The sequence below is a fragment of the Tasmannia lanceolata genome, unplaced genomic scaffold (assembly GCF_043159265.1).
Source record: "Tasmannia lanceolata isolate RefF3 unplaced genomic scaffold, GAP_Taslan_0.1 ptg000012l, whole genome shotgun sequence".
Classification (NCBI taxonomy): domain Eukaryota; kingdom Viridiplantae; phylum Streptophyta; class Magnoliopsida; order Canellales; family Winteraceae; genus Tasmannia; species Tasmannia lanceolata.
In genome coordinates this window covers 1,767,952-1,787,498 of record NW_027518689.1, presented here as the reverse complement: position 1 = coordinate 1,787,498, position 19,547 = coordinate 1,767,952, and the positions used below count along the sequence as shown (strand labels likewise).

At 38.3% G+C, this 19,547-nt stretch overlaps 1 protein-coding gene and 1 pseudogene across 1 annotated transcript; one reads left to right on the top strand and one right to left on the bottom strand.

Annotated features, from left to right (window-relative positions):
- Positions 1-19: 19 nt before the first annotated feature.
- LOC143887528 (maltase-glucoamylase, intestinal protein) lies at positions 20-9,547 on the bottom strand. Its single transcript, XM_077391611.1, has 4 exons — positions 9,341-9,547; positions 2,968-3,193; positions 2,808-2,857; positions 20-397 (listed from the first exon to the last, which is right to left on the bottom strand). The coding sequence occupies exons 1-4, from the start codon at positions 9,395-9,397 to the stop codon at positions 251-253; spliced, it is 480 nt and encodes a 159-aa protein (XP_077247726.1). The 5' UTR covers positions 9,398-9,547; the 3' UTR covers positions 20-250.
- Positions 9,548-13,965: 4,418 nt separating this feature from the next.
- LOC143888125 (uncharacterized) lies at positions 13,966-18,489 on the top strand (annotated as a pseudogene).
- Positions 18,490-19,547: the final 1,058 nt, after the last annotated feature.

Here is a 19,547-nt window from a genome sequence, read left to right as displayed (position 1 = left end):
TTCTCCATACAAGCACATAAAGACTAAGCAACCAAATGATCTTGCCTGATTTAAATGCATTTTTGGGAACTGCAAGTGGGAAATTGAAGAATAAATGGACCAACAGTCTGTATTCAACAGGTTAAAGTCCTCCAATGCGTGGTTAATACGTGGATTAGGCCTATAGCTTTGAATCTCACCTTGAGATATCGGGTTCAATCCAGGGTACCTACCCAAAAAAAACAGGTTTCTTCTATACAGAAATTATATATTACATAGATGAGGTTATAAACAAGATAAACTTGGGGAGATTTTCTAGAAGCAAGGTGAGTGATCCACCAAGAAGAAAGATGAAACCAAATGCAAGTAATACTTTCCCAATGTACTTGAACATGAGTTTTCCTTCAGAATCATATGTCTGCAACCATAAACAAAGAGAAACACATTACACCTCTCAATGGTATAGCAGAATTCAATCAGAAATTTGATACCAATCAGCTGATTCATACAGTAAAAAGGCCAATGGGAGTTAGAATCACATTAGAGGATTCTTTAGAGATTCTTCATGTTACAGAGATGGAATTTGAAGCATCAGTACATCCTAAAAGAACCCAACAAATAAAACATAGGAAAAAGACTGGATTTTCTATGCCACCATCACTGTATTTTAAAGCTAGTATCTTAAATATTTCAATATTAATCTTGCAGTTGATCTACTCACTGTGATCTCATGTGGTATTTAGATCTGATTTGGCTGCTAAAATTCTGGGACATTTGAACCTTTTGAGTTTAAAAGTTGAAGGTGAAATTTCACCTAATATTTTTTTAGGGAAAAATACAGTTACACCCTCTCAACTTTCTGACACATTCAACGATAACCCTGTAGTTTCAAACTCATCAACTACACCCCTTGACTTTTCAATGTGTATAAGGTAGACCCCCCTCTTTAGAAACACTATCAATACTAATTAAGATCTCGTCTCTAGTCGGTTGACGGTTGACTAGAGAACCTTCTCAACCAAAAACACAGTGGGCCCACATTGTTTGGATGATCCAAAGCATTCATTTGATGGGCCCTGACATAGACAGGGTGTGCCCAAAAAATCAGCTCCATAGAATCATCCTAACCCTTCGATTTGTGGACGGACCGTCAACTGAGGGGGTCTCTCTATCTTATACACATTGAAAAGTCAGGGGGTGTAGTTGATGAGTTTGAAACTACAAGGTTATCATTGCATGTGTCAGAAAATTGAGGGAGTGTAACTGTATTTTTTCCTATTTTTTAAGAAGGTTTTCATCTATGAGCTTTTGAGTTTAAAAGTTGCTAGTGAAATGAACCAAGATGGTTTGTGAATGCATTCTTAAATATCGGGCAGTTCTAAAATATCCATCTTCAATTCCTTTTGTTCATATTCACCAAAAGACGCACAAATACATCAAGAGTAATTATTAGGAAAGTGATCACTGATTTAAAACTAAAATTTCAAAAGGTGTATGTGGGCCAAAGCTCGGCCACGACAAATCCGAGTCAGCTTGGCTTGACCCAATGCTCACTTAACTGAGCCAGGCGAGTCCCTTAAAACAAATTGAGAAATCGTACTCTTAAATATATTGACAAGCAATTTTTTAGGTCACATGAATGCCCGGTCGAGATCATTGATCTCGTAGATCATCATGAGGCGACTCACATGGTCCTGGCCCTATGCCTAACAGAGTGGTTTAGGTTTATTGGTGGAAATTAAAAGAGGTTTGATGCATAATGGGGCTACAATCATCCAATTTTGTGTGTGACATGAAGAAGATCAAATGGAGAGATGAAGGGGAATTATATCATCTTCCAAACAAAGATAAGGAGATTGAGTATATTCTTGACATACGAACCACCAGAACATGAAAATTAGAGACCTACACTCAAATCCTTGTGGAAGAACAAATCACAAACAGAGAACATGTGGGCCAATGAAGAGTTGCAAAAGCTTGACGAAGCCATCTGTTAAGGATATATTGAACCTCATATGTTGAAGCCAAATCATCTCCAACAGCCAAGAAGAAGAAGAAAGAGGATCGACAATGAAACTTAGGATGCTGATGTGATGATATCATCATTCTGCCATCAGCATTGGGGCCCACTGGACTAGCTTCGACTTGAGCTGCCACTGTAATTTCTCATAATGTTTTCGAGATTTTATTTAATTTTAAGGATGGTTTTAATTAGATTTTGAAAGTTCCTTCTTTGAAAACTGTTTGTGACGGTTACAAGCAAAAACTGTTATTTTCATTATGAGGCTTGGGAAGTAATTTAGGAAATTTGATTTTTAGATTTTTATTAGTAGAGGGCGAGCCTTGGCACAACGGTAAGGTCGCTCCATTGTGACCTGGCAGTCACAGGTTCGAGTCACGGAAACAGCCTCTCTGCAAAGCAGGGGTAAGGCTGCGTACATCTAGCCCTCCCCAGACCCTGCAATGGCAGGACCGCAGGAGCCTCATGCATTGGGCTGCCCATTTTATTAGTAGAATAAATCTGGAATAGTTGGATTTTAATTACGAGAGTTTATTTGGATTTTAATGAGTTTGTTTTTGAAGTTAAAATCTACTGTGTTTCACATTAAAAACAGCACCACTATATCTTTTTATTCTCCATCATGTGATTCTCTACTCATTTTGGACTTTGATAGCATACTTGATGAAATTATCATGCTTGGTAGATCACATTTGATTCAATGCATTCATTCCATAGCTCGTTATGCAGATATCTACATGGAGATCTGGGTCTCACAAAATCTTCTAAAAAATTGAAAATTTAAGGGAAAGAGACAGGGAATGCATACCTCTGCGAATTTATTTGCCATCACTTTTTCTCTTCTTGGTTCTTCATAACCTGGTTAAAAGAAATAATGAAATTCACATTAAACACTAGTTCAAACCATTCAGAATTTCAGATAGTTGAAAAGCAAGCCATTCAATCTAAAAAAAACCATCAAAATCGACCTTCTTCTGGAACCGTCTGCAACTTCCAACCCTCACCATAATCAACAAGAACTGCATTAGGGCCAAAACTAATGGACTCCTCCCCCTCTTTAGCAGCCTCAATATGCAAAGCATGTGGGGTCCCACAACCCCGCTTTAGGTTGATCAGATACAATGCAAATCCGGCCTCTGTACCGGAAGCAAAACGCCTAATTTTACCAGAGCTTTTGCAGAAAACCTCCAGAAACTACTCCAAAAATGAAATGGTGTAAGTTCAAAATTCAAATTCAAAACCACTCAAACATCAAACCCACCCAGACCCACTTCATACACTAGTATTATTCTATTTATATCGGAAATTGTGCTAGAAACAAAACAGTAGAATTGTCAGACAAACATAACGAAAATTTGTAAATAAAAAGAAAAGGAAAATAGAGAGAGAGAGAGAGAGAGAGAGAGAGAGAGAGGGTGTGTGTTAAGACCAATGCCTCTAAAAACGAGAAAACAAATAGTATTCCAAGAGAAATTAGTCTATATGATAAAAATGGCATGATAGACACCAAATGCATAGAGTTGCAGTTCAAAAAAAAAAAAAAAAAGTACTCACCAATGGACAGTTTAAAAAATTGACAACAAGAATAACATTAAAGGATTTCTAACATCAACTCCCTGCTGAGGCTGTTTTAGGGTCATGCCTTGATGAAAATTCAATAATCACCCATGGACGACTTCAAATTGACAATAAGAACGACATTAAAGAATTTCTCAAACCAGCTCAGAGACTGTTTTAACTTTTAAGACCATGCCTTGCACTCTACACTTCCAGAAGCATGAATTTTACTCTGTAAACTTAATGACAAAACAATTTTCTTTCTTGGAGGTAGAGTAACTTTGTTTCAAGTGTGATTGTTTTCAAGAGCAATAATTTCATCACAGTGCTTGTTGGCAGGAGTATTCTCAATAGGAGGTCGACAGTTGGCCTTCAGAAAATAAAGGAAAAGGGAAACCAACAGAAAATACACTGACCCATCTTGATGTCTCTCCCTGTGTTTCAAGCAATGGTGTTTCAAGCTACTATCTAGCTTTTGAATGATAACAAGTTTACTCTAACCAAAAAAAGAATATCCCAACCAACAAATTCCTCTCCAGAGGTAGTTACACATTGTAGAAAGATCCCAATACCTTATTTGTCTGGATGAAAAAAAAATGCATTCCAGATGTAGCCAAGTAAGCAAGGCAGTGGATTGTGAATCCATCACGCCCGGATTCAATCCCTGCCATTTTTTCCCAAGTCCGACGAAACTGAGTTTGAATTCAAATTGTGACAATTATATCATTTTTGGCATTGGAGCATCCAGTGCTGATGCATGGAACATCCACCAAAACTTATCACAATTAGCATGGTGGGAAATGAGGGAACCTAATATATCTGAAGATTCAACTATGTGACCAGATGTATTTTAGTGGTCATCCAAATAGAGAATCACGCAAAGACTTCCCATTAGGAAGTATATTGACTAAATAAGTTTCCGTCATGATGGATTCCACTCAAAACCTTTTACACGTGTTGATTTAAAATAATAGGGTAACGTTTCCTCGAGTAGATGTTGTTTCTTTGTAGCAACTCCATATGTAGCAGGGTGCAATACAAAAGATTAGTAGAATAATGCTAGTTTCTTGTAGATAATACTGTATATGATTTCTAGTAAATTTGTCACTAAAATGATACAAAAAAAAATTCATAAGTTTCCAAATTGAATCTTCTTACGCATGAATTTCCTTGAAGTTTAGCAATTCAACACTCAGTACCCATGTAGGATTCCAACACACATACTTGTACCCATGCAACATAGTTCACAATGCACTAAATCAAAAGATAATAAAAAAAGGTTTTTGGTTTGCCTAAATTGAAGGACAATCTATTTTTCTTTACCATGGGTAAGCAAAGCAGAACGAGTTTTATTGAAAGGAAATACCTGAGATCAAAGTATCCACAATCAAGTACTAAATTCCATTACTAGACGGATGACCTAGATGATGATTCCTAAAATATAACATGTTATCATGAGAATTTGTATAGATCCACACTTTCGTGAGAACACTAGAAGAGGATCCAATAACTTCCCAGTGAAATGAATTAGAGATCAGAAATGTGGTCAATATGAAGAATAAAGAGATGCTCTATACCCATACATAAATTGACACTTTCTAATAGACTAATGAAATTAAAATCCAATACAAACCACACCAAAAGGAAGAAGGAAAAAAATCTACGAAAAGATGGCATCAAATTGAAAATATGGAAACCATGATAGAATCATGAACTTCACAGAAAATTACCAAACCATAAACAGTTGATAAATCTAGTTCAAACCCTTTAAACCTGAAATCTAGAGAAACTACTCAAAGAAAAAATTGGCACAAAACCCAATTGAAACCATGTATACATGAAACAGAACCAAAATCTAATTCAACCCTTTAAAACATGTAATCTACATTAAAAAAAAACATGTATACATGAAACAGAACCAAAATCTAACTGAAACCAATAAAAACAAGTAATCTACATTAAAAAAGAAACCCAAGAAGAGATGAAATCACAAACCCAATTAATGTACATGAGAGACAGTTAATAAATCTAGTTCACACCCATTAACCCTGAAATCTAGAGAAACTACTAAAAGAAAAAAAATGGCAAGAAACCCAATTCAAACCATGTATACATCTGATTCAAACCGATTAAAACATGTAGTCTACATTAAAAAGAAACCCCGATAAGAGATGAGGAGGAAGTTAGAAGAGAGAGAGAGAGAGAGAGAGAGAGAGAGAGAGAGGAGGAGGAGGAAGAGGAAAGTGGGTTTCTTCTTTGGGTTTTCTTCTCGGGTTCCTCTTCGGGTTTATCTCTTGGGGTTTTCTCTTGTGGTTTTTTCTCGGGTTTTCTTCTCAAGTTATCTCTGTATACGGTCTTGGTTTGAGAAGCAAGGAAAGGGTTTCGGGTTTGTGGGTTCGGTTTTAATCCATTATAATCCTTGTATATTGTTTTTCATAGTGGAAGATCATGTTTCTCGCCCGTGGAGTAGGCTTGGCCGAACCACGTAAATTCTTGGTGTTAATCTCGTGGCTTGATTTATTACTTTTACTTTTTCGTTAAATTTGTGCATGATCAGATTGATTTGCCCGGCGTATTTTCTCAACAACTGGTATCAGAGCCCTGGGTGGAGCGATCGTCGAGGCCGGGTGGAGTAATCGTAGGTGTTGTGGTTGGATCGCGGCTTAAGCGATCTTTGGGAGTAGAAAGATTGTCCAAGAAAGATTCTCGTTCGAGATGGAGCGCTACACCGTGAAGAGCGGAGTAATCTAAGATGACGGTAAAATCAAGTTTTACTCAATTCAACATCGACAAATTTGACGGAAAAGGCAGTTTCACCCTATGGTAGATGAGGGTGAAGGACATCCTAGTTCAACATGGATTAGCTAAGGTGTTGACGGGAAATGATGGAAATCTGGAGAAGAAGACGGATGTCGAGTGGGAAGACATAGAGTCGAACGCGGTCAGCATGATTCAACTATGTCTGGCAGATAGCGTTATGTTTAACGTTATGGAAGAGGAAGATGCGCCTAAATTATGGGAGAAGTTGGAAAAGCTTTACATGTCAAAAAGCTTGGCCAGCTGGTTGTATCTGAAGCGGCAATTGTACGGGCTAAAGATGCAGGAAGGCGGGAATCTTCTGGAACACATTACGGTGTTCAACGAGCTTGTGGATCAACTCCACAAGGTTGACGACAAGTAGAGGGAAGAAGACAAGGCCTTTTGCTTCTTACTTCACTTCCTGATTCGTATGACAACTTAATGACGACTTTATTGTATGGCAAAGATACGATAAAGTTGGAGAAAGTCACAGTGTCGGTCTTATCGAATGACAGAGGATTAGGAAAAGGCAGGTCAAGATCTTAGAAGCACGAAGCGGGTACGAGGGCGGGAGCGGGAGTGGGGAAGCGGGGGGTCTAGAAGAGTTCTAAGTTTGGGAGCGTCATGGGAGCGTGTATGTAATTTTTTCCTTATATATCTTTCAAAATTCAAGTACAACAAAAAATAATAGTTTCTAACCATTTTCATATGTATCTTTCAAAATTTAAGAACATCTAAAAGCTAATTTCTAACCATCTTCACCATCTTCATTTGTATGCACTCGTTCCTCGTGCCTTCTGAAGATGCACAAGCTTTTGTGTTTGCTCCAATGAAGTACTTTGAAGAGTTGGAAGAGTTTGATGTAAGGAAGTTGGTGATGGTGGGACTTATAGACTAATAGAAGCAGGCTGGGAGCGTCATTAGAGCAATTCCCGTCTCTCTAGGGTCGCGCTCCTTGGAAGCTCCTTCCTAAGGAGCGCCGAATCGAGGTTCCGAGGTGGGAGCGGTACTCCGAGAGAAGGTTCCTGCTTCTAAGGTCAAGATCCAAGGTCGGCGGAAAGGGTGTGCAATGTTACCATTGCAAGGAATATGGCCACATCAAGCGGGATTGTCTAAAGCGAGCTGACTGGGCGGACAATGGTTCTACGAATGCTGTGGTGGCGGTAACGGATGAGCAGGGTGAAGAGTTTGAAGACGTTCTCACAGTCTCCACAGGTAATTGCACTTATCCTCATGATGAGTGGATTTTAGATTCAGAGTGCTCTGTTTATGTATGCTCCAGGAGGGAATATTTTGATATGTTCCAGGAGACAAGGGCAGGTGTAATGTCCTTGGCTGACGGTTTTACTTGTGACGTCACGGGTGTTGGGACGGTGAAGATCAAGATGTTCGATGGAGTGGTTCGTACTTTGGGTTGTGTGGCGTAAGTCCCAAAGATGCGAAAAAATCTAGTATCTCTTGGCCGGTTGGACTCCAGGGGTTGCAGATTTTCAGCTGCACGTGGAGACATGAAAATTAAACGTGGCTGTATGGTTCTGATGAAACGAGAGAAGTGTGGCGGATTGTATCGTCTGATTAGAGACACGGTAATCACTGTTCCTAAGATCTCGATGGCTAGTTAGAAACGTAGTGGTAGCACGTGCACGCGTAGGGTCTCTTTCGCAGTTGGTGTAGAGACAGGTTTTCAGGCTGCAGACGATGGTGAGAGGATGACAGTAGCTGCGTTGGGGAGGATGAATCGAGATCCCTCTCCAAGGTTGACTAGGTGAGTCAACGGGGTTGGCAGTTACACATGTGCATTGACCTTGTTGACCAAATCGAGGGTGTGTAGCTGGTACTTTAGAAGGCCAATGGTGGTTTGTTGTGACAATGAATCGATGGCGACATCAACGGAAAATCTTCAGGTGGCTAGGAAACAAGCCAAGGTGGAGATTGTTGGGAAATATGTCTTGCTTCCAATTCGGTGGAAACTAAAATGGAAAGTCGATTGTTTATGTTTTGGCAAAACCTAAATATAAAGCCCTTACTAATCACATGATTATTGTGTGAATGGCAAAGATAAGAGGTCTTTCTCTTGGCAAGAGGTGTGTCGACTGCCTCTTGGGGTAGAGAGAGAGAGAGAGAGAGAGAGAGAGAGAGAGAGAGAGAGAGAGAGAGAGAGAAGGGAAGAGAGAGAGGAGGAGGAAGAGGAAAGGGTTTCTTCTTCAAGTTTTCTTCTCGGGTTCCTCTTCGGGTTTATTTCTTGGGGTTTTTCCTCGGGTTTTCTTCTCGAGTTATCTCTTGTGTACGGTCTTGATTTGAGAAGCAAGGAAAGGGATGCGGGTTTGTGGGTTTGGGTTTTAATTGTAATCCTTGTATATTGTTTTTCATAGTGGAAGATCGTGTTTCTCGCTCGTGGAGTAGGCTTGGCCGAACCACATAAATCCTTGGTGTTAATCTTGAGGCTTGATTTATTACTATTACTTTTCCGTTTAATTTGTGCATGATCGGATTGATTTGCCCGGCGGATTTTCTCAACAAGATGAAATCACAACCCCAACTAAAATACACGAGAAAGTTGATAAATCTAGTTCAAACCCATTAACCCTGAAATCCAGAGAAACTACTCAAAATTTTGGCACAATTCAAACCATTGAAAATTCTAATTCAAATCCATTAAAAAAGAAAAAATTGGAACAGAACCCAATTCAAACCATGTATATATGAAACAGAACCAAAATCTAATTCAAACGCATTATTAAAACATGTAATCTACAGAAGAAGAAGAAAGCCCCAAGAAGAGATGAAATCAGAAGAAATCAGAAACCCAATTAAATTACATGAAAGCATGAAACTACAACCAATTATGAGATTAAAGAAAAACTCAATCAATACACGCAACAATATAAAGAAACATAATATGAACATAGTATGATGTGTGTGTTTGAGAGAGAGAGAGAGAGAGAGAGAGAGAGAGAGAGAAAGAGAGAGAGAGAGAGAGATTACACTGGGGGATTGAGAGGGTTCTGGAAGTTCCTTCTTTTCAGCTTTATCTGCAGTCATCTTGAAGTGTTCTGGGCTTTTTCCAATTGAGAAAAGTTTCCAATAAAAGCTCAAAAATGGGTAAAACAGTAGATCCCCAGAGAAACCCAGATGAGAAACTACTGACTAGAAGCCCTCAAGTTTCATTCAGATGAGAAAAGTTTAATTGGAATTATTGAACTGGGCCCTGTTTGTTTTGGATTTTGAGAACCGATTGTGACTCCTAAACTGATTATTAGACTAAGTTTGAGTCCAATAATCAGTTTTGGATTCAAAATCGATGCTCAAAATCCAAAACAAACCGGTCTTTAGTACAAAAATCAAGGGCAACAGGCAGGACTTATCAATATTCGTGGACGAGATCGATCGATTGTGGTACATATCACAGTGGGCCCATGCCGTACATGGTCCTCCCAAAAGATAGATCCTTAGGCCGTGTTTGACCACCATGAAAAAGTATTCCATGGAATATTTGTGAAGACTACTGGTAACATACTACTAACATATCCTCAGTTCAGATGTAAGCATTATTTCAATCTTTTTCCTACCAATCCATTCAGTTTTTTCACAGATTCGGAATACTATGTATTCCCATATTCATGTAAAAGTATATAAGATATTTTATATTTTTGAAGCTCCTATTTTTACTCAGTGATTTAGGAGGATTAGAAAAATGATCAATCGATCTGGCTTGTGTCTAGGGCAAGTGTGTTCTTAGAGATGAAATGCATCATGTTATTTAGATATAGAAACTTGAGTTTTTTATATGATGTGTCCGTATAGTCCAGTGTTTTTCAAAAAGTACCATACGGCCCACTCTAAGATGTTACTCTGTAAGATGGTTCATATTAGTCTAAAGGGTTCAACAATCACTTCTTAAATTAATGTTTTGATGATTAACAAATTGAAATTTATTATCAGGTTAATATGGAATAATGATTTGTCATATAAGTGAATTTTACTAAGTCAAGAGCTGAAGTCACCACTTAGAACCAATGATCAAAGACAAAGGTGTTAGAGACTTTGTTGTGGAAGATGGTGGGAAATAGAATAAGAAAAGAGATGCTACAAGGCGTGAGCGCGATGTCGCTTTCCTTAAAACAATATTTGCCCTCACCAGTAAGTGTGCAAGGGGTACCACGAATTTGCTTCCAAGATACAATGAAGCACGGTGTTTCCAACACCAAAATGTTTGTCGACTTTTTGCACTAAACGGAGACAAATCAAGAATCACCTTTAGAAGAACAAGTATGCAAGATATTTAGTTACTGTTTCTGCAAAAAAACAGCATACTAGAAGGCTTTTCTTGCTTTGGAAATTTGGTTCCCGCTTGTGAATTCCGAATAATTACAATGGACCATTTCTGCTTTTTTTTATAGCTTCTGGCGCCTTTTCTCTTTAAAATGCACCCCTATAGAGCATCTATTCAATGCGGGTTTGATTTTGGCCGTTAGATCGCCCCCATTCATGATTCTACGGTCCAGAACAATCCTGAAGCAAAGTGCGCCCTAGAAAAGCCCCAATAAAACATCACTGGCACCATATAGCCCATTGCTCACGCCGCGCATGCTGGGCGCCCATTGCTTACTCCGCGCGTGCAAATGGTGCGTTGCACGTCCCACGGTTCCACCCAATGGCTAAAACTCATTGTGCATTAAAGTAATAGAAGAAAATGGGAAAAGCTATATAAACCCACTTCCAACTTTTTGCCTAACCAATGTGGGACTATGTTTCCGAAGCTCTTTTCCACTCTCTACTCAAAAGCACCCATTTTACAAACCAAAAGACTTTTCTTTGAAAACTCTTTTCAAAACAACTTAATATAGAAAATACACTAACAATAGGCGGAACCACACATGGAAAATCCATGGAGAGCCGGGGCAAGATTGAAGTTAGACCAAGCCCGAAGCAAATTGAAGATTATTATAAAGGTTTTTATATTTTTAAAAGCGTAACTAGTTTCTTTTTGAAATTACAAGCCATGGCACTTTAAGATGGGTAAAGTGAATTGAACAAACTTAAAAGGATAATGAAATCCCAATAGGCAACCCGAGAGGGGGGGAGGGTGAATTAGGTCTAATTAAAAATTTAAAACTTGTTAAGTGTGATTACCTAGAAATTAAAGTGTAACTAACTTTTGTTGAAAATTAAAATCAAAATAAGCAAAGTGATAGATGTTAACAATCAAGTGTGAAGGAGGGAAGGAGGGAAGGAGAAAGATCCAAAGAACACAAGAGATTTTTAAGTGATTCGGATCTTGGTTTCAATACCAAGACCTATGTCCACTTTTGCCAAGTTAGGTTCCTTGGGGACTTCCACTATTAGATCCCCCTTTCTTAGCATGCCAGATCAAATAACCCTCTTAAAAACTTGATTCACCTTTCTTTGCGGGCCGAATCGAAGGAATTGAAGACCCTCTTTACAATAGCTTGATGAAGAGTAAGAAGAAACTTTCTTAGGCTCTTGAAGCCTTGATACAACTTGTAAAACTCACAAATCCTCCAAAATAAAAGTATAGTAAAGCACTATGGAGATCTCTTCAGGGATGTGAAATTTCAAAGCCTTTTAAAGAGTATTGAAGAACACTTGTAGATTTGAAATTTGAAGCTCAAAATTTATTTTTTCAAGGGTGTTAGAAGTTGTTAAATGACCATTTAATGTAGTATTTATAGCCAAAAAAAGATATGACCGTTTGGTGATATGATGGTAAATATTGGTCAAAATTTTCAACTAGGCGTTAGAGCCAACGACTATATTTTCGTTGTCGTAGATGAATGTAGACGTCTACGATTCTGTCTACGAAATTCTAGAAGCTGAAAATCAATTCTGATCGCCGGTAGATGATGCAGTAGACGTTTACAACTCCATCTACATTTCATCATATTCTGTTTTTTATTTCAATTTTCTTCCAAATTTAATATGCTTCAAAAGGAGTTTTTGGGGAAGGTTTTTAATCTTGTTTGCATATTTTGAAGATGTTTTGGACCCCTTAAAAAGGGTGAATGGGTGGTTTTGAAAATTGCTTTAAAAACACTTTGAAATCGCAAAATCATTTGAATTGATGTCCAATACAATCTAGTAAATGTACTATTGATCTTTGGACTGCATTGGCTTCAAGGTCTTCTTAGCTTGGTTTGTCTTCAATGAACACTTGGCTTTGAATAGGTCATGTGATTTCCTCCCCTTGATGAATTCTTTCACTTTGGGTTGCATGAGCAGGCACCTTCTTTGGTTCATCTCCAAGCTTTTGACTTTGGCTCTTATGCAAGTTGTAGTTTCGAAATGTACCTGTCTAATACACAACATCTTGCAAAGGCATTAGTCATTAATTAATCAATTTGGGCTTGTTGATCATCAAAACATACATATGGTTGAACGCTTGGGCTTACAGATAAGCGTACTTAAATCTAGATGGCCATGGTGGTGTTCGAACATGTTCGGGACTATTTGGCACTGAACATGGATGAATGGAAGTGATCATGGGTGAACGAAAAGGGCTTTTTAAGCAAAATACAAAAACACTAGACAACCGACCATCTTAGTAGATATCCGACCATCCAGGAGCTTCCCTGTTTTCCTAGGTCGCAATGAAAGATGACCGTGAGTCGTCCATCTTGCCTGTTATGAGGCCTATATTGGCTCTTTTGGGTCTTTTTCTATACAAAAAACCATGGGGGCCATTTAATAACATCTTTAGTGCTTACCTAACGCACTTTGATCATTGAACCTGAGAATCCTGTTCTAAGAATAAATCTCTCCTACGGTCATCTCTCAAGTGCCATTACTTGTAATCTTCTTTCAAATACTAGACCAGATTCATTTGTATCTATTTTTTAGTATTGTAAGGGTGCTCTTTATGTGTGTATCAGCCTACTAAGAGGAAAATCCTTCTCTTCTTCTTCTTCTTCATTGTATTTTGTGAAAGGGTCACCGAATCAACCCTTGGCGTAAAGGAAGCATGGAGATAGTGTGTAAAAGTTTGATCTCTACTCAGAAAGAAATCAGTGGATTAGTGAAGACTCAAGGAAGAATTCCTTCGGAGAGTGGACATAGGCCGGATTGGCCGAACCGCTATAAAGTCATGTGTCACTTTCATCCATATCTCCTTATCTTCTTCTTTCTAGTGCTTGGTAATCTCTTTCTTATTTTGGTGTAGTTCTCTTATTGCGTACATTTAGTTAAGTGTTCAAAATTAATTTTATTTGAAAATTAATCAACAAAATTTTTAAACACCAAATTCACCCCCTCCATATATTGGGCCACAACGCAAATTCCCAAAATCATTTCCATAGGATGGAAAATACAAAATTTATAAGGGACATTTAGTTTAGCAATAAGTTTGTAAAGCAAGGACTAATTTGCAAAAATCCCAATTATCAATAATTAAGGAGAACAATGCCAATATTAAAACAAGGGATTGCGAATATCTTCTTCTATTTCCTAAAACTTGCTTTTCATTCATTTGATACTCGAATCCTAACATTTGTCTTCTTCTTGCAGTTTGATCTGCTGTAAATCTATTGATTTGCAGCTTTTCCCTTTGCTCTTTCTAATGCTTTTGAGATTAAGATTGTTTCCTCTGCATCGCGATGCTGTGGAATTGTGTTCATCGCCTATGTCTCAAATCGAAGCTAGCCCAAGAGAATCAAATCGAAGCTAGCCCAAGAGAATTTGATTTCCATTGTCCCCTAATTCCTGACATGAAAGGTAAGACAGCAGAACAGAGGATTTATCAAACATTTGGAATACAGAGCAACAAGTCAGAATTTCATCACTTAATTTCTTCAGCCCATTTATCAAAAATGAGTTCGGAGATCAATTAAGTGGATGAATGATTCAGAGGCAGATATCTACTAATTTCAAACCGTAACTTCCTCCAAACTGACTGTAGAGAAGGGATTTGGCATTCACATGAACAGATCCAACGTAATTTAAAATTGCTTCAAAGGCAGCAGGAAGAAGCTGCCCTTCTTCTAGAAGAAGAGGAGGAGTTGGAGGAAGAGGAAGACGAAGAGGAGGAATCCGAGTATGAAACCGATTCAGAAGAAAACCAATCGGGTATTGCAATGGTTAAGCCTGTGTTTGTCCCTAAGTCGGAGTGAGACACTATAGCGGAATGCAAGCGGGTTGAGGCAGAAGAAAGGGTGCTTAAGGAGTTGGTGAAGAGGATGACGGAAGACAGGAAGGTGGAAACAAAACAGATTGTCGTTGAAGAGATTAGAAAGGATGAACAGATTCAGAAGAATTTGGATGTGGAGGCCAACATTGAGATGTTGATAAAGACGATGAGGTTAACGAAGCAGAGGAATATGAGGCTTGGAAGGTGATGCAGTGCCAACATGGTAGCCATGTCATGCCTAGGTAGTATTGGCAGAGTTCGAAGTTGCATTCCCGCAATAATGTTGCTGCCCATTTTTGAACCTGATTGTTGGACTTCTAAATGGCAGAATTATGGAAAGTGGTAAACTACAAAGTTTTAGGTCGTTTTGAGATCTTTCCAACAAGTATTTTTGCTCGAAAATTGGACAAGTGGTTAGAAAGTTATGATAGTTTTAGTGGACTGTGTCTGTGGGTTCCTAAACCAGTCAAAGTTAGTGACTTCCAATGCAATTAATATTATGTTAGTCCCTAAGTTAGCTAGCGGAGGAGCTTGAATGAATTTTCTTTAGTGTTCTTTTATTTAAAGGGTTAGCATTCATCTTTAGAGGGGATTTTGGATTTAGATTAACTTATGTAATTGATGGAATATCAACTGGGTTGATCATTGCTCTCATTTTCTTCTTCTTCTCTTGGTTGTGATCTTGTGTTCTTATTTTTCTTCTTCTTATCTCTTAAGCACCCGCATCATATGGTATTAGAGCCAATGTTATTCTCTTGGGCTAGCTTCGATTTGATTTTCATGGCGGCACGAAGAGGTAGAGGAAGGCGTGGTGACCAAATGATGGAAGATTTGAGAGATAAAAGAGATGATGAACTTCAAGCGCTTCGAAGACAAGTTGAGCAATTTACAATGCGACTTGAAAGCCAAGAGGCTCGTAGTGAGCGTGGTGGATCAAGCCATGGAGGTTCTAGTGACGAGTCCGATGTGAATCTCTTCGCTAATACTCGTGAGGAGGCTAGGTTGGGAAGGTTCTATCATGATTTCGACACCGTCAAGATTGATTTGCCGGAGTTCCATGTTCGTCTACAACCTGAAGAGTTTCTTGAATGGCTTAGTGCCATTAAGAAGTCCTTTGACTAGAAGGAGACACTCGAAAGCCAACGTGTAAAGCTTGTGGCTAGAAGGCTTCGTGGCTACACTTCAACATGGTGGGATAAAGTTCAAGAGATGAGAATCTGTAAAGGAAAGCGTAAGATTTCTTCTGGGGAGAAAATGAAGTCAAGGCTTAAGGAGAAATTTCTTCCATTGGATTTTTTTCAAATTATCTTTTCTCAATTCAATAACCATCGCTAAGAATCCAATAGTGTGTTGGACTACACCGAAGAATTCTACAAACTCATGGCTTGTAATGATATTCAAGAGGGTGAAGATCAACTTGTGGCAAGATATATTAATGTTTTGAAGTTTTCTATTCGTGATGATGTGGAAATGCACCGATTATTGAGCGTCAACAATGCTTATCAACTAGCCCTGAAGGTGGAGGTTAAGCTTGCTCGTCGTGGTGCTAAGAAGTATGTGGATGTTCGTAGTCTCTATCCTTCTTCTAAAGGTGAATCTTCACATGGTGGAGGTGCAAAGTCAAGGCCCCGAACATTTCAACAAAAATTTAATAAAATCAGCCCCTACCAATCAAGTTGGAAATCAATCTAATCGTCTTAACAATCCAAATACTTGTTTCAAGTGTGGTCAAGTTGGCCATCGTTCCAAAGATTGTCCAAAGAGGCAAGTAGTGACCTTCGATGATGAAGAAAATGATGAGGATCTTGTTGATGAATCAAATTAGCCTATATATGACTAGGAAGATGACATACAACATGAAGAAATCGAACCTGAAGAAGGAGAAAGTTTAGTAATCCAAAGAGCACTTGCTACATCAAAGGTTGAATCCGATGATGATTGGCTCCATTCCAATATTTTCAAGACTCGATGCAAATCTCATAACAAGGTTTGCACCATTATGATCAATGGTGTGAGTTATGAGAACATCGTATCTTATAAAATGGTGAACAAGCTCAAGCTTAAAACCAAACTAAGTCCAAAGCCCTATCGGATTGCATGGTTCAAGAAAGGGAAGGAGATTAACTTCTTTCTTTTCAAGAAAGAATTTGATCAAGAGACCAAGGATAATGTTATATCTGATGCTCTACTTGTTCTTGAAGCTGATGAAGAACACGGAGAACTTCAACGGCAATTCAATGAATTCATCACCAATGAAAATTAGATCTGATTGCATATTAGGTGAATCAATGGATATTGAAGAGATGAGTGAATGGAAAAGAATTACATCGATTTTTTCATCCAATTACATTGATACATTTTTATTCGATCCTACATTGAAGTTTACAGTAGATATTTACGTATTCAAATATGTTAATCTAGACAAATTATCACTTCGTCATGGAGATTATGAAGTGGAGTTTGATCTTCGGAAGTTTCAATTGATGAACATTCTTCAATACTTCAAAACTTGAGGGCGAGTTTTCTTGAACCAGCATAATTTGGTAAATTTCAAGATCGTGCGAATGGCCCTTTTTCGAGTGCTTAAGAAAATTGGGGATAATCCATGCAAGATTGAACTCCCTCCAAATATCAATACTCACCCAACTTTCAATATTAAAGACTTGACAACTTATCATAGAGAGCTTGATGAGAACTCGTAGGCGAGTTCTTTCTCACCCGGAGATGATGATGCAGTGCCAACATGGCAGGCATGTCATGCCTTAGGTGGTTTGGTGGAGTTTGAAGTTGCATTCCAGCAATAAGGTTGCTGCCCGTTTTTAAACCTGATTTTTGGACTTCTAAATGGCATAATTATGGAAAGTGGTAAACTATATAGTTGTAGGTCTTTTTGAGATCTTTCCAACAAGTATTTGAACTCGAAAATTGGACAAGTGGTTAGAAAGTTACGGTAGTTTTAGTGGGCTGTGTCTGTGGGTTCCCAAACCAGTCAAAGTTAGTGAGTTCCAATGTAATCAATGTTATATTAGTCCCTAAGATAGCTAGTGGAGGAGCTTAAATGAATTTTCTTTGGTTGTCTTTTATTTAAAGGGTTAGAAACCATCTTTAGAGGGGATTTTGGATTTAGATTAACTTATGTAATTGATGGAATATCAATTGGGTTGAGCATTTCTCCCATTTTCTTCTTCTTCTCTTGGATGTGATCTTGCGTTCTTATTTCTCTTCTTCTTCCCTCTTAAGCACCCGCATCAGAAGGCCAGATAAATTGCACGGATAAAGAGGTATAGGGACGACCTAGAGGCTATGTTGATGGAGAAGGAAGAGATTGAAAAGGTAAGGACTATGACAGAGGAAGAGTGCAGGGAGTGAAAGAGGAAGAATCTGAATCCCCTTCCTCCACCAAAGCAAAAGTGGAGGTTCATGCAGAAATATTACCACAAGGGTACTTTTTTCCAATCAGAGATGGATGATCATGCTACCACAATGGGCACAGCTGATATCTACGGGCGTGATTTCTCGGCTCCAACTGGCGATGATAAGATGGACAAAACTATATTGCCCAAGGTCATGCAAGTCAAGCGCTTTGGGCGTAGTGGAAGGACCAAATGGACACATCTTGTCAATGAAGATACAACAGAATGGAACAACCCGTAAGTATATCTTTACCATTCTTTGAGATCATTGACTTCTTCATTTAGAATAGTCACATCAATTTCTTTAAGTAGACTTGTAAGATTTTGAGCAAAATAAGTATTAATCAACCACCTGAAGAATAAAATGAAAAGGAAAAAGTACACCTTTTTAACAGTAATTTGGCTGTTCTACCATTATGTATGGCGCATCTCTTGATGATGTTAGCATATCTATTTCTATTTCAGGTGGACTTATAACGATCCTCTTCGAGCAAAATACAATGCTAAAATGGCTGGCATGAATGCATTAATAGCCAAAGCAAAAAGGAAGCAAGAAGCTGAAGGATTGGGAGAACCATTAAACTGTACCTATGAATCATTCAATTCTGTCATATGACTTGAAAACCTTCCAGCCCTTGGTAGAGCCTCCGTTCAGTTTCTGAAAATCAAATTCAATTGATGTACTGATGGAGGGGGTCAGTTTACTTTTTATGCTTGACTCTGTTGTTTATGTCAGTGAATCTGAATTTAGGCAAATGCTTATTTGAAGGAGCAGTTTCTTTCATTTGGCCCACAGAACTCCTAGTCTTCATTTCCATCATATTACACCATGGTGTTATGAAAAGTTACATATTTGCTGATTGGAGTTTGTTTTATATAGATTTTATTTGGTGCCCAAGAGCGCAGGCTGCTGTTGAATTAAATATCAAGGGAATTACTTTTATCGTATCGTCTACACTGGACTTCACGCGTGGGCACCATATAATTTCTCTGTTTCATAGGCTTGTCATTCAGTTGATTTTTAAATCTTTGATCAAACAGGATCTGGAGTTGTTATCCGTTAGTCATCTGTGTTTGGTTGCAGAAAATGCCTCTTCGAGTCCTGATTGTCTGTGTACTGCTAATGCCCTCTTATTCAAGATGGATTCTGCTGGTAACTGAAAATGAAACAGCATTCGATTATGAACATGAAAGGTAACAAAGTTGAATAATTAATATGCATGCATGTGCACAGTCACGCGACCGTGGACTCACGCATACACACACATAAGTATAAAAATATATAAACTTAAATCCGGTACAGAGGCTTGAAGAGGAGAGCTGTTACGTTAGTGTTATTTTATTTTATTTTTTTGAACTGTAACAGTAATGAATTATTTTAACCAGAAATAAGAGAAAACCCCTTTTCATGTTCACCTTCACCAAAGCCTAAAGCCAAAACTGGCTTCTCTCCTTTATCTTGTCTTCCTTTATGTCCTAAATCTAAATACATCTCTCTTGGTTATTGACTCGAGTAGTAACATGGTGATCTATGGTGTGCAAAAATATTACCAACTACTCTATAGTAACCCTAGTCGTATGGCGTCTTTCTTTTTCTTGTTGAAGTTCATGCAAATGGAAGAAGCTTCTTTATTTGTGC

What these genes read in the sequence shown, in the direction of transcription:
- LOC143887528 (XM_077391611.1), bottom strand. Translation starts at nt 9,397, where the DNA reads ATGACTGCAGATAAAGCTGAAAAGAAGGAACTTCCAGAACCCTCTCAA. An exon ending in AACCCTCTCAATCCCCCAGT is followed by an intron (nt 3,194 to 9,340) that starts GTAATCTCTCTC and finishes TTTTTGGAGTAG; the next exon opens with TTTCTGGAGGTTTTCTGCAA. An exon ending in GCAGACGGTTCCAGAAGAAG is followed by an intron (nt 2,858 to 2,967) that starts GTCGATTTTGAT and finishes TCTTTTAACCAG; the next exon opens with GTTATGAAGAACCAAGAAGA.